The sequence below is a fragment of the Kwoniella botswanensis genome, chromosome 1 (genome assembly GCF_036426115.1).
Source record: "Kwoniella botswanensis chromosome 1, complete sequence".
In the NCBI taxonomy this organism is placed as follows: Eukaryota; Fungi; Basidiomycota; class Tremellomycetes; order Tremellales; family Cryptococcaceae; genus Kwoniella; species Kwoniella botswanensis.
Window position 1 is genome coordinate 15,990,058 of NC_088599.1, and position 13,141 is coordinate 16,003,198.

The window sequence follows — 13,141 nt, forward strand, 5'->3', positions numbered from 1 at the left end:
AGAATATAGGTTGATGTTGATTGATAAATCAAAGAAAGAAGGTGGATCAGGATGTAGATTGACGGATACTTGACGACGATGATGACACAACACCTCTAACCGATAGAGCAACGGAATCAAATTCATCAGCGGCGATTCTCACCTAGGTCAACTGGAAAGAACAGCATAGGTATTTCCTATGGATGTACATATTGATGACCTATAGTGTTCTCCGATTCCAACTGGTTTCTACCTGGGAGTATCAAGCTCATATAAATAGAGAACACCATAGGCAAAGGGGACGCCCTAACCGCCAGTAGGCCACAAATGGACGGACGCCCTTCTCACATTCGCTGCATGCATATAAATGTTTGTAGAGATTTGAAACTCGTCCGTGGATATCCATCCCACGACCTATATGCATCAATCAAAACAAACTGTAAGCTGCAACGCTCGAGGTGCTTCTATCTATATTCAATATACATCAGAATTGTCCCATTTCTAAATCTCTATATAGATGCTATATAACACGATGGTACATGAAAAAAGGTCGTACATAAATAAACAGATCTAACATATAAAGTCATGGAAGAGGGAAGGAAAGGAGAAGGAAGGGAACACCATCTATATGTTATTGGTCACGTCGCTATGCTATACTTGTGTTCTTGTTCTATGTATGTATGTATATTTATTAATCTCGGGAGTCGTTAGAATTAGAAAAGGGTGACGAGAGAGGTAAAGAGTAAAGGCAACAAGAGGGCAATAAAGGGTACCCCAGAGATGGTCGACCATGCGCCGCTCCTATGAGAACATCATTTGTTAGTCCAAGAAGGTTTTATGGTAGTTGCATGAATTATTCGTGCATGGATTATTCGTGCGAAGAGACGTACGACGGAGGACGATCAGTTATCTTGACTGTCAAAACAGCTACCAGACCATCTATTGCGGGTAAACCATCTTCCTCGACCCTGGTTGCAAAATACACGATCAGTATATGTATCTACCATGCAATTCGAATTTGTAATGGATACTCACGTTATATAATGGTTGATGTCATCTAACCAGTCCATCATCAGCACACCGTCCTACATCACACTCATAGAACGACTCTCTCTACGACTCACCACTTGAGTTCTTCAGTAAACCCGAGACGTACTGAACGTCGGTCTGATAGGTGTAGTTCATATAAGTACCTGTTCCTGAGAACGTCGATGTATTGGTCAGGTTCTTAGTCTCGATAGTCGTTCCGGTCAGATTGCCAATTAGTTGGTCCCGGCCTATGTTGTAGCTATGAAGCGAATGGTCAGCAATCCTCGCTCAAGACAGTGCTCTACGATGCAGTAGACGACCATCGCGATTTCGCTGTCTATCCCCAATGTGACGATGTCAGAGAGGAACGATAATCTCACCCATTGCTAACAATATCATGCCCACTGTTCAGATCCATCTCCACCGATACAGCCATAAAATAAGCATTGGTGGTATTCTGAATCCAATATCTCAAATGTAATCCACCATTAAACGTCTCTTGACAGGTTCCGATATACGGATTACCATAGTTATATCGTAGTTCTTCTACTTCCGAGACGTTCCCCTGATTATCACCTAAGTTGGCCTCCTGGATGGATCCCAAATGTTGACCGAGACATTCTTCTCCTAGGCCGGCGACGCTGTGGGCGAGAGTAGGCAGAAACCATTCCGGATTATGGTATAGTAGGATATGATAAATGTTCACAATGGATGTCAACGAAATGCCATTATCGATCGTTCATCGGTGTTGTCATTTGAAAAGCAAGCAGCAAAGTAAAGTAACCAATCAACAGTCAGCATTTGGTTGATTCGAACTTACTTAACAACAACACCAAAACATCGATCATAGAAGGGATAATGACACTCACAGCATATAATTTAAGAACCCTCCTTCATCTGTGCTTTTAACCAAAACTTCTTTATCTGAATCTGCCGACAGAATGACATTCAAAGGTTCACCCAGACCAGCTGGGTATGTTCCATTAACGATCTGTCATTTACAATCAAACCAAATCATACATTCCCTTATCAGCTCGCTCCGTTTGACCCAAATGAGGACAGAAGTATGCGTATATGTACTCACCGTAAGCATATAACCACCATTATCAGCTGGATTGTTATAACCACTCGCTCTTTTCCCCAATTTTGGACTTGGACTGGTCGCTGACCCGAGGATCTCTCGTTCTAGTGGCTGGACATCAGTCCATTTCGATGAACTGGCGAGTACGTATGATGTAGAAGGTAATAAAGCCAATAATTGAGATGCGATGAGTAAGAGGATCGATGATCGTGATGAAACCATTTCAATACTCCAATCTCTCTATACCTCTGTTGGTTGGGCCGAGGTGGGAAAAAGAAGAGAGGAAATGACAATATCGTGATTGTGATTCAAGGCAGTCGGCGATCGATGTGCACTTTTTAGTGAGTGACCTTGGCACGCGTATACCTTTGTACCGTCGTTCGATTAACGTATTCTCGGTTTTCGTAATATTCGTATGAGAATGAAAAGACGATGAAAGGAAATACAAAGTAGAGTCTAGGAATCTCTATCGATCTATGAATCTATGGGGTCACAAAGAAGTCGAAGTGGTGCAGACTATAATGAGGAATGAGAGATAGTGTGGTATGTGATGATAGGCGATACCTTGGTCTGCGAAGATTTAGTGTCAGACTATTGTGTATCTCATTACCCTGAATCCAAAGTGATGGACTAACTTTTCTCACTTTTTTGTCATATTCCTTCGGCAACTGAACTATCTCCTCCATCTCTTTTTGCCAATCAAACGAATCATCAAACACGTCATTCGAAACACTTGCATACCATAATCTGATTCCAGAAACTGCAGACATAGCAAGTGATCTTCTTTGACACAGAGAACAAAAAGACCAAAAACAAAAAGAAAAAACCCAAAAAGACAAGATGAACACTCATACTCGCCATTTACTCCGATCCATCCCCACTTCAACGAAACCACGTCTTCCAAACGGAAATATCGTGGCTCGATGTATTTCGACATCCCAGATAGTCGGTCAAGTACCTCCCTCATCATCGAGCAATGCCTCGACATCGCACGGTAAGACGACTCATTTTGGGTTCAAGGAGGTACCAGAGGAACAGAAGGAGACTTTGGGTTCGTCCACATCTCTCGCATACCTGTACGACCCACTCACATATCGGATCAAGGACTGACATAGAGATGGTAATGCAGTCGGAAGTGTATTCAGCTCTGTAGCTTCATCTTACGATGTGATGAACGATGCGATGTCTCTGGGTATTCACAGACTATGGAAAGATTCTTTCGTCTCTTCGCTCTTACCCAGATTACCTCCGTCATTACATCAAAATCAAGTACCGGGATCATCGACAGAGGCCAGAGAACCATTCAGGTGTCTGGATGTTGCAGGAGGTACAGGTGATATAGCGTTGAGGATCCTTGATAGGGCAAAGGAGAAATTCAACAGTAGGGATATCCAGGTGGAGATTGTTGACTTGAATCAGGGGATGTTGGATGAAGGTAGGAAGAGGGTAGCAAAGACTTTGTACTATAACAGTGAGTCTACGTTTCTCACATTCGTACATTCATCTGTTCCTTGGAACTCTTTCACGCACTGTGGTGCCTATCTGAGTCTGTCCGCTCGAAGCTAACCTTGCAATCTATATCATACAGCTCCCCAAATAACATTCACCCACGGAAATGCCCAATCGCTCCCTTCCCACATCGCAGATAACTCCATCGACCTATATACCATCGCATTCGGAATCAGGAACTGTACCTCATTGCCTGCAGTCCTAAGTGAAGCTCACAGAGTATTGAAGCCTGGAGGTAAAATTGGTGTACTGGAGTTTGGTAAAGTGTCAAATCCTCTATTCAAGGAGTAGGTTCCTATCTCTTTCTTATGATTTGTTTTGCGGAACTGTCATTTTGGGATGTGTTCCCTGAGGAAGGATGAGAAGACTGACTTGTATGCTGTTGCCTGCCTTGCATAACAGGATTTATCGACAATACTCATTCCAATTCATCCCTATTATGGGTAAGATCCTCGCTGGTGATTCGGAATCATATCAATATCTGGTAGAATCCATAGAACGATTCCCATCGCAACCTGAGTTCGCACAACTGTAAGTAACCTTATTCCGGACACGACTATACACTCACTGTCGAAACTACCTCATCGGTTCCTGCGCGGTATGAATGCGATTATGCCCAACGCTGACATATCTCATCAATTCAGTATGCGAAACGCAGGTTTCCAGACTGGTCAATTGAGAGAAGGTAAAGGTGGAGCTTGGACGGATTATACAAACGGTATAGCAACGGCTTGGACAGGTGTCAAAGCGTAGGTGAACATATGGTACCATAGGACAACAACAATCATCACAGGTACAGGATCATCTAGCATGCATTCAATCATCACATGTTTCCCTTTTGTCCTGTCAAGAGTACGAGTATGCATATAACATGTAAACTTTAGCTTGCATGGTGGGAGCAGCATCAAATGCCACGTGGTCATGTTCAGGTAACGAGTTCGAGTTACCACTTCCAGCACCACAGAGTGACAAACTATCGACCATCCATCTCCTTCGATTTCAACTCATCTTCAGACTTTATCGACCTCCATTACATTCCCTGCTATCTTTCTTCTTTCGACTCCCACCTTCACCAACTACGCCGGACACCACAATGTCAGAGAAGTTAACAGAGTTCGCCGAGATCCCTCAGCAGTTCATCAAAGAAGGTACACAGGTGAGTTGACCATACCTTCCTTCAAGTAGAAGAACCCCTACGATTCCATTCGTGCACCGGAGTGTATCAGTCATATTGATTGATGGCTTCTGTACGGGGGATATGTCAAGTATGAGTAGTACCAACAGTGCTGACGGTTTTGTGTTGTTGTTGTGGTAGTTTGTGAATAGATGTACGAAACCATCGAAAGAAGGTTAGTTCTCCATCCTCTGCTTCCTATCGATTATAGTCGGTTATATTACGAAATCCTGGAGGTGTATAAACTACATGTCCATATCGAGAGCACGGTACGATGGTGGAATTGTCGGAGTCGGGGAAACATTGAATCAATAGACTTTCAGGAGTTGGAGGACTTGGAGATGATGGTAGAAGAGGTCGATGAAAGAGGATAACATCGTTCTGTCAGAGCATGAAATAACAACGAAGAGGGCAGACGTCATATTTTAAATTCAGGTCAAAAGGAGGGAGGTCAACAGAAAGCTGGATTAGAGACAACGAATACAGGTTTCATCAGATCCTTATCTATCGTACTTCCCTGCTCCCTCGGAAAACTGGCTCAACTTTCGTCATATAACTTACCCTTCCATCAAGGATCTTCTGTCACTTTACACCTCGAAGATAACAAGAGTACATCTTGCTAACATGGTGCTTTATGCCTAACTTTACAGAGTACATCCAACTTTGTCGAGCTGTCGCTGTAGGATTCGTCGTCATGGGTTTCATTGGTTATTTCGTCAAACTCATCCATATCCCTATGTGAGTCCCCTTGACATTGTACCTTTCTGCGATCAGGAGATGATCAACATGGAAATTTCGACCTTGTTTACTGATGTTTCGTTGTTTTGCTTTGTTTCAGTAACAATATCTTAGTGTGAGTTTTCTCTACAGATCATCATTCTTTCAATTTCGTCCATCACTTTCTGAGGACCTGCGGTGAATTGATGCTGACATCAAATTCTCATTGTTCATAGGGGAGGTGCATAAGCTTGATCGCCGTGGCTCGTATGAACGGGTTGACAGCCTGAAATGGAAGGGGCTCGTTAGGGAAAATGCATTGTATATACCCTTCAAAAATCGATCTACAGATAAACGGACACGATGTGCTGTCTATTGAGGTGAACATCAATCTGGAATGATTGTTCTGCGGTGAAGGTGATGGTAATGATGAAGAGAACGCAAGTCGCGAATGAAGTCTCCCACACATACCCAGTGCCAATCGTCAGAAGGGCTTCCACAGAGATCCAGAATCGAGGTAAAAGTGGACGTCAGATGAGAGTTGATTCCCTAGACATCACACCTCATCAGTGGCTCTTGGTAGTCCCTTGCTCGCACTCTCAATGCCTTCGATCTCGAAAAGACTCATTGCGTGTTGACACTAGGTTGTCCATTTGGGCGTGCCAGCTTCCTTCTTTTTTATCATCAGAAAATCTCCATTCCACAGGTGGAAACGAAATGATCCCAGATGGGATGCTGTTTTGTGGATCTATTCGCACAATGGCTCACCCAGTCGACTGCATATCTGATCCCACAACTCGATGAATGCATCTTAATGGCCTGCATAATGGTCAAAAGCTACGATACATACATACCGTTGTGGAATCTCATAATCACTATTGGCTGGTTGTGCCTCTCAACGCGACGCGTCCATCCATGAGATCGAGAACATGACCATCGCCAACACGAGTGTTCATTTTTCATCAATCTATCAATCATATACCATCTTTGACACGCCCAGGATCCTTATACCTTTGTAGCCATGCGAGCGAGCTCTTCGAGATCACCTTCCATCGTATCCATCCCTGATACAGATGGTAGTGATTATACGCCCATAGCAGACAGTCCAGCCGGACGAACATCGGTCAAACGGAAGAGGCCATCCGTCACTACTTCTTCCACCTCGACGGTGAAAAGAGCCAAAGGTAAGGGTACGACAAAAAGCGAAGTGGTAGATATTGAAGATACTGCTGGACCAAGTGTACCAAGAGATCATGGATCGGAATATCATACTGTCGATGAGATTGTCAAATTTCAAAAGGATTTATTGGGTTGGTTTGAAAGATGCAGGTGAGCTATATCGTCCACTGGTTCATGAGGTTCTGGATGCATCTTGATACTGATGTAATGAGCATTGTGCATTGTTCGTATAAAGAGAGACGAGAGGTATGCCATGGAGGAAGAGATATGATTCGGAATTGAGTATGGAAGAGAAAGGTCAGAGGGCTTATGAAGTGAGCTGATTCATGCCTTGCGTAACTGAAGTATTACAAGCTGACTGAGACAGATCTGGGGTAAGCTTACACCTTTCAGCTCTCTCAGCTGTCGCTCATAATTGGATGATTGATGAATACTGTCGTTTTATGACTGTACAGTTTCCGAAGTCATGTTACAGCAGACCCAGGTTGCTACCGTAAGTCGGGTTTCGATTTCCGTTATGCTATCACTTTTTATTGACAGTTCGCTTTCTATCAGGTAATAGCATATTGGAAACGGTGGATAGAGAAATGGCCTACTATAGCTGATCTAGCCAAAGCTGATGTCGAGGTATGTCCTTCCCTCGCTCTCTTTAGATCTGTCGAAGGAAGCTGATGAATGGACTTGAGGTAGGAAGTAAATGCTATGTGGCGTGAGCTACTCTGTGGTATCTCGTCATCTGAGTTCGTGCTAAACTGTACTGTGATAGGTGGACTTGGATATTATCGTCGTGCTCGATCATTACTGGCTGGAGCAAAGACTGTAATGTCCAAATCGAAATATCAAGGAAGATTACCTGATGATCCGGCGGTAATGGAAAAAGAGATCGACGGTGTAGGAAGGTACACTGCTGGTGAGTCGTTCTCATACTAAAAACTGTATCCGTTCTCTCTCTGTAAGCTGATGATTACCTTGAAGGAGCAATTTGTTCCATGGCGTATGGGGTGCGAACACCAATCGTACGTCTTGACTACACAAGTGGATCTTGATGTTTGGCTTATATTCTATGATATAGGTTGATGGAAACATACATCGACTATTAACTCGATTGCTTGCTGTTCACACACCGCAGACAAGCCCCAGTACAATCAAATTCCTCTGGACTTCGGCTGAAACATTGGTAAATAAACTGACAGAGGAAAAAGGGATTGCCGGAGATTGGAATCAAGCTTTGATGGAATTGGGTAGTCAAGTTTGTAAACCTGTTTCACCGGATTGTGGATCGTGTCCATTGAGAGAAGGATGTAAAGCTTTTTCCGAGGTATGTGAATCCAGTATACAATAGCTGTTAAAGAATATTGATAGATGTCAAATATGCGTAGTTATCAAAACCTCCTCCTACACCCCAAGAACCGATTTGTACCCTCTGCGCTCCTATACCATTGAGTCCTAACACGGATAAGATACCAAGTGTCACGATCTTCCCTATGCGCAAGGAGAAAAAGGTGTCGCGAAGTGAGGAAGAATCTGTTTTAGTACTAGAATGGAAAGGTGAAAGTGATGAGGACAGGAGATGGTTATTCGTCAAACGACCTGAGAAAGGTGAGCTGGCCGTAGTCTTTCACAGATGCACAGCTAGCTGACATGAAGAACAGGTCTACTAGCCGGATTATTCGAACCTCCAACCTCTCCCGTGCCCACCTCATCCTCACCGTCCAAATGCCTCGATGCTTCCTTGACCTTTTTGCAGGATTACCTAGGGTTCTCAGCTGGGATGGGGACACATCGATACGTTTCATCGATACCTCATATATTCTCACATATAAACATGACATATCATATCCATCATTCAATCATATCTTCACCTACCCCTCCTCCCATTCTCGCATCAGCACCAAGATCGACGATATGGTTAACTAGGGATGAAGTGGACCATGCGAATGTCGGCACGGGAGTCAAGAAAGTGTGGGCCGAGGTGTACGGATCGTGGGGTTCTTTCGATCTTGACAATGTCCCAAAGGCGAAGAAACTCAAGAAAGGTAATTCAAGTGCAATGAAGAAGAAACCGCTCGAAGAAGTAGTGAAGAATGGAAAGATCGTAAAGAAGGTTATGATGCCTGCAATGCCTACTAGAAAGGTCAAGGAGGTAATTTGATATTGTGCTTGATTTCGTCATTTCTTGGAACCAACCTACTGGCGGACAAATCTGGTATAGACCATATTATACGCACATACCGCTTGCTCATTGAAAGTGGTTTACCGTAAAGAGGGATCAAGCATTGTTCCACAATCATAGATAGCAAGATGACGAACTGGTTCATGCTACAATAAACGCTCCACTCATCATTCCAATCACACCATTCTCTTTCTTCACCTACGAAGACGAGATATGGCGCATTCGTTGGAGTAATCCTACCAAACATATGGAAAAACTGTACCTTTCACTTGGAGATGATGGATTGAACCTCCTATCTATCTTTTGAGTTCAATATATCGGGAAGAGATAGATTACATGGATCATTCAGTTTGTCTGTACCTTGATTGATTCGATGTTGATCATCGATCTCATGATTGCGCAATAGAAAAGCAGCATTCCAGTTTTCATGATTCGTTCGAATGGTGACTTCCCAAGACGTGCTCAATACCGTCATCTCATCTCTTCGTTGAAAGAATGGAGATTTCGAAGATCTACATCTCCTGTCTGGATGGTCTGGATAGAATGATATTAGAGAGATATTCCAGATAATTACTTGGATGGAGATAGCAAGTATGATGAATATCTGTAGATAACGCCTGATGTCGCCATCAAGATTTGCATTGACGATTTTGAATAGATCTACAGGCACGGTCATCTGAACATTCCTCCAGTTCACCTACAGTATCTGCCGCATGACGGGGGGAGTACCTGCATTCTTGTATAGAAGTAGACTCGACCTGATTCAATGGTCTCGTGCTGGTCATAGACACATTGTGTGGTAAGCTCAGGTTGCAATTGGAAATGCCACCTCCACCACGATGTTCCCCGTCAAAATCGGATGTTTTTTATTTTACCCTGAAAGACGTGCAAAGGGAGGGGTGTCTAACCGATTTTGATTTTGATTTATAATTTTCAGATATCGCTACTATGAGTATGGCGTGATCAGTCGTCTTCATTTTTGCACTTACTATTTCATTTTTACACCATCGTTTAACCGTTTTAAATCGATTTCTTTCCAACATTCGATGCTACTGATACTCCACATCTCGATGCATCGTGCATGCAAGGGTAGGACGATCTCGGCAGCCTCGTGGAGTGATCTGGGGTAATTCCAGATAATTAATATGACGTATCGAGCTATTCCAGATTTTTAACTGATCACATCTTTCGATTGTTGTTGAATACTCCTTTTTTACTGACTTTTCGTTCAACGTACGGTGAATGATCCTCTGCAAAAGTTCCTGTTCTGTCTCACCCCTACCTCTACAACGTTCATTTACCACATCGTAGATCTCTCCTCCTTGTTGAATAAGACGCAACGAAGACGTGATCAACTGTACCTTTTCTTAACCCTACAAAACCTCCTCTTTCTCTTCGAATGAAAAGTATAAGTACCGACAAGATTTGGAATTATAAAGGAAAACAGAAAGCTGCATTCGTAGATCAAGAACAAGATCACTCCCAATCTCGGACTGAAACAATTTCGACAGCAAATCCAAATTCAGTCACCGATACGAATACGAATTCAACAGGAGGCATTCATCCTTTCATTCGTATTCACGAACCTTCTCCACCTTCCTCCCCTTCCTCTTCGTCATCAAGACGTCTAGCCAAGATGCAGACAGTACACGAATCCCAACATCAATCCCGTGACCTCAAGACGAAAGTGAAGAATTACTTTGGATACACCGATACCACACCTGAAACCATCTCAGTCTTCAGCTGGGCCAAAAGTGCAACCCCAGATGCTAGATCAGGAGTGAGTCAGCCTTGAAATTTTCGATTCGACACAAAATGGATTACTAATACCTTTTCGCCACAACCAGGTGAAGAATTATCTTCTCTCCCTCTTCCCTTTCTTACAATGGGCTCCAAGGTATAACCTGACATGGTTGTTCGGTGATCTCGTTGCGTATGTCATCTCGTTATAAGTTGTCTCAATAGATGTATCTTCATGCTGATTTGATTTCCATGTATGTAGCGGTATCACTGTTGGTATGGTCTTGGTACCCCAATCACTTTCCTATGCCAAAATCGCCTTACTCGATCCTCAATACGGTCTCTACTCCTCCTTCATCGGTGTGCTCACCTATGCTTTCTTCGCCACTTCCAAAGATGTCTCTATCGGTCCTGTAGCAGTCATGTCATTAGAAACCGGTAACATCATCTCAAAGGTCCAATCCGAGTATGGCGATCTCTACTCTGCTCCGGTGATCGCAACCGCTCTAGCGTTCATCTGTGGTTTCATCGTCCTGGCAATTGGATTATTGAGGCTCGGCTGGTTGGTAGAATTCATTCCTCAACCTGCCGTATCGGGATTCATGACTGGTTCAGCCCTTAACATCGCCGCTGGTCAAGTTCCAGCTTTGATGGGTTTAGCTAAGAGGTTCAACACCAGGGACGCAACTTATAAAGTCATCATCAACACTTTGAAGAATCTTAGATTCAGTTCATTAGATGCTGCCTTTGGAGTGACCTCCCTAGCTTTGTTATACTTCATCAAATGGAGTTTGGCCTGGGTAGGACAAAAGAAACCCAGATATGCCAGAGCTGCATTCTTCGCTTCTTGTGTCAGACACGCTTTCGTCATCATCATCTACACCATCATCTCATGGCGAATCAACATCCACCACAAGACTGCCCGAATCGCTTTGGTCGGTAGTGTACCATCGGGTCTCCAACATGTCGGTAGACCCGAGATTACCGGTGAACTCATCGCTGCTATTGGTCCTCACATCCCTGTCGCCACTATCATCTTATTGTTGGAGCACATCTCGATCTCAAAATCTTTCGGTCGATTGAACGGATATAAGATCAACCCCAACCAGGAATTGATCGCTATCGGAGTGAACAACACCCTCGGTACCCTCTTCTCTGCTTATCCTTCTACTGGTTCCTTCTCTCGATCAGCCTTGAAATCGAAAGCAGGTGTACGAACTCCCGCCGCAGGTTTGGCCACTGGTGTAGTGGTTATTGTCGCCCTTTACGCCGTTGCCCCTGCTTTCTACTGGATTCCTAATGCCACTCTATCAGCCTTGATCATTCACGCCGTAGCAGATTTGGTCGCTTCTCCCAAACATTCTTATGCTTTCTGGAGGGTATCACCTTTGGAATACATCATCTTTGTCGGTGCGGTCCTCTGGTCAGTCTTCTACACTATCGAATCCGGTATTTACTGGTCTCTCGCTACCTCCATCGTTTTGTTGTTGGTCAGATTGGCTAGACCCAAGGGACATTTCCTCGGTCGAGTTAGGATCAAGCCAGAATCTGCTGAAGGCGGTCATCAAACCAGAGATGTGTATCTACCCCTCTGTTCAGAAGCTCATCAAGATATCCCCGTCGAAGCTCCTCCACCTGGTGTAGTAATCTACCGATTCGAAGAATCTTTCTTATACCCCAATGCTTCATTGATCAACGATCGAATAGTCAACTATGTCAAACAACATACTAGACGAGGTAAAGATTTCACTGGTATCTCAGCAGGTGATAGACCATGGAACGATCCTGGACCCAAAGCCAAGGACGCCGCGATCTTAGCAGAGAACGATCTAACTAAACCTAAACTTCGTGCTGTCATCTTGGATTTCACTGCCGTAGCAAACCTCGATACGACAGGTGTACAAAATCTGATTGATACCAGAGTAGAAGTCGAGAAATGGGCAGATGCTAAAGTTGAATTCCACTTCTGTGGTATTTTGTCACCTTGGATTAGAAGAGCCTTGATTGCCGGTGGATTCGGACAGGGAAATACCAGAAAGGGAACCGCATTGGAAGTCGCTCCCGCTGTAATTGAAAATCTGGAAAACGTAGCTTCACCTCATCCCGTTCCTGAACGAGACGAAGATGGATTCCCAATTAACAATAGACCGGTTGACATTGAGACTGGACAATACGATCAGAACCAACAAGGTGGAAGTGGAAGTGGTACATCTTCATCTAGAGCTTCGTACGTTGACGAAAAAGATGTTCATGGAGTATCATTAAACAAGGATGGAAGCTATGCCAGGAGAAGAACTTCAGAGAATTCGCAAAAGACCGTTCCACTGGTGGATCGATCGACTCCGTTCTTCCATTTCGATCTACACGATGCTATCAACTCATTGCATCTTACGGAAGATCAGTAGGTTAATAGGTTATGTGCTCAATAGAATAGGATAGAATACGGAAACAAGTATAATATCTATTTGTGTAATTCAAAGGTATTTTTCGGATGTAAAGTTTTACTCAATAGTGAATCAGTTTATACGATGATCTTATGCAATGATATCAGTATAACACA

At 43.7% G+C, this 13,141-nt stretch overlaps 5 protein-coding genes across 5 annotated transcripts; 4 read left to right on the forward strand and 1 right to left on the reverse strand.

The window, feature by feature from the left end:
• Nucleotides 1–692: 692 nt before the first annotated feature.
• Nucleotides 693–2,311, reverse strand: L199_006050 (uncharacterized protein; the record flags this gene model as incomplete). Its single annotated transcript, XM_064891751.1, has 7 exons — nucleotides 693–780; nucleotides 870–947; nucleotides 1,015–1,036; nucleotides 1,104–1,267; nucleotides 1,389–1,649; nucleotides 1,878–1,999; nucleotides 2,093–2,311. 7 exons carry the CDS (start codon nucleotides 2,309–2,311, stop codon nucleotides 693–695), a joined length of 954 nt encoding a protein of 317 aa, XP_064747823.1.
• Nucleotides 2,312–2,929: 618 nt separating this feature from the next.
• Nucleotides 2,930–4,351, forward strand: L199_006051 (uncharacterized protein; the record flags this gene model as incomplete). The annotated part of the gene is made up of 5 exons (XM_064891752.1): nucleotides 2,930–3,140; nucleotides 3,219–3,560; nucleotides 3,678–3,885; nucleotides 4,001–4,129; nucleotides 4,243–4,351. 5 exons carry the CDS (start codon nucleotides 2,930–2,932, stop codon nucleotides 4,349–4,351), a joined length of 999 nt encoding a protein of 332 aa, XP_064747824.1.
• A 340-nt stretch (nucleotides 4,352–4,691) lies between these two features.
• On the forward strand, nucleotides 4,692–5,738 carry L199_006052 (protein translocase SEC61 complex gamma subunit, archaeal and eukaryotic; the record flags this gene model as incomplete). The annotated part of the gene is made up of 5 exons (XM_064891753.1): nucleotides 4,692–4,754; nucleotides 4,914–4,947; nucleotides 5,423–5,510; nucleotides 5,611–5,625; nucleotides 5,726–5,738. 5 exons carry the CDS (start codon nucleotides 4,692–4,694, stop codon nucleotides 5,736–5,738), a joined length of 213 nt encoding a protein of 70 aa, XP_064747825.1.
• Nucleotides 5,739–6,510: 772 nt separating this feature from the next.
• On the forward strand, nucleotides 6,511–8,820 carry L199_006053 (A/G-specific adenine glycosylase; the record flags this gene model as incomplete). Its single annotated transcript, XM_064891754.1, has 11 exons — nucleotides 6,511–6,818; nucleotides 6,904–6,982; nucleotides 7,036–7,042; nucleotides 7,124–7,161; nucleotides 7,224–7,295; nucleotides 7,359–7,377; nucleotides 7,435–7,578; nucleotides 7,644–7,684; nucleotides 7,741–7,986; nucleotides 8,048–8,267; nucleotides 8,321–8,820. The coding sequence occupies 11 exons, from the start codon at nucleotides 6,511–6,513 to the stop codon at nucleotides 8,818–8,820; spliced, it is 1,674 nt and encodes a 557-aa protein (XP_064747826.1).
• A 1,420-nt stretch (nucleotides 8,821–10,240) lies between these two features.
• L199_006054 (uncharacterized protein) lies at nucleotides 10,241–12,986 on the forward strand (the record flags this gene model as incomplete). Its single annotated transcript, XM_064891755.1, has 3 exons — nucleotides 10,241–10,621; nucleotides 10,689–10,774; nucleotides 10,844–12,986. 3 exons carry the CDS (start codon nucleotides 10,241–10,243, stop codon nucleotides 12,984–12,986), a joined length of 2,610 nt encoding a protein of 869 aa, XP_064747827.1.
• Between the last annotated feature and the right edge of the window lie 155 nt (nucleotides 12,987–13,141).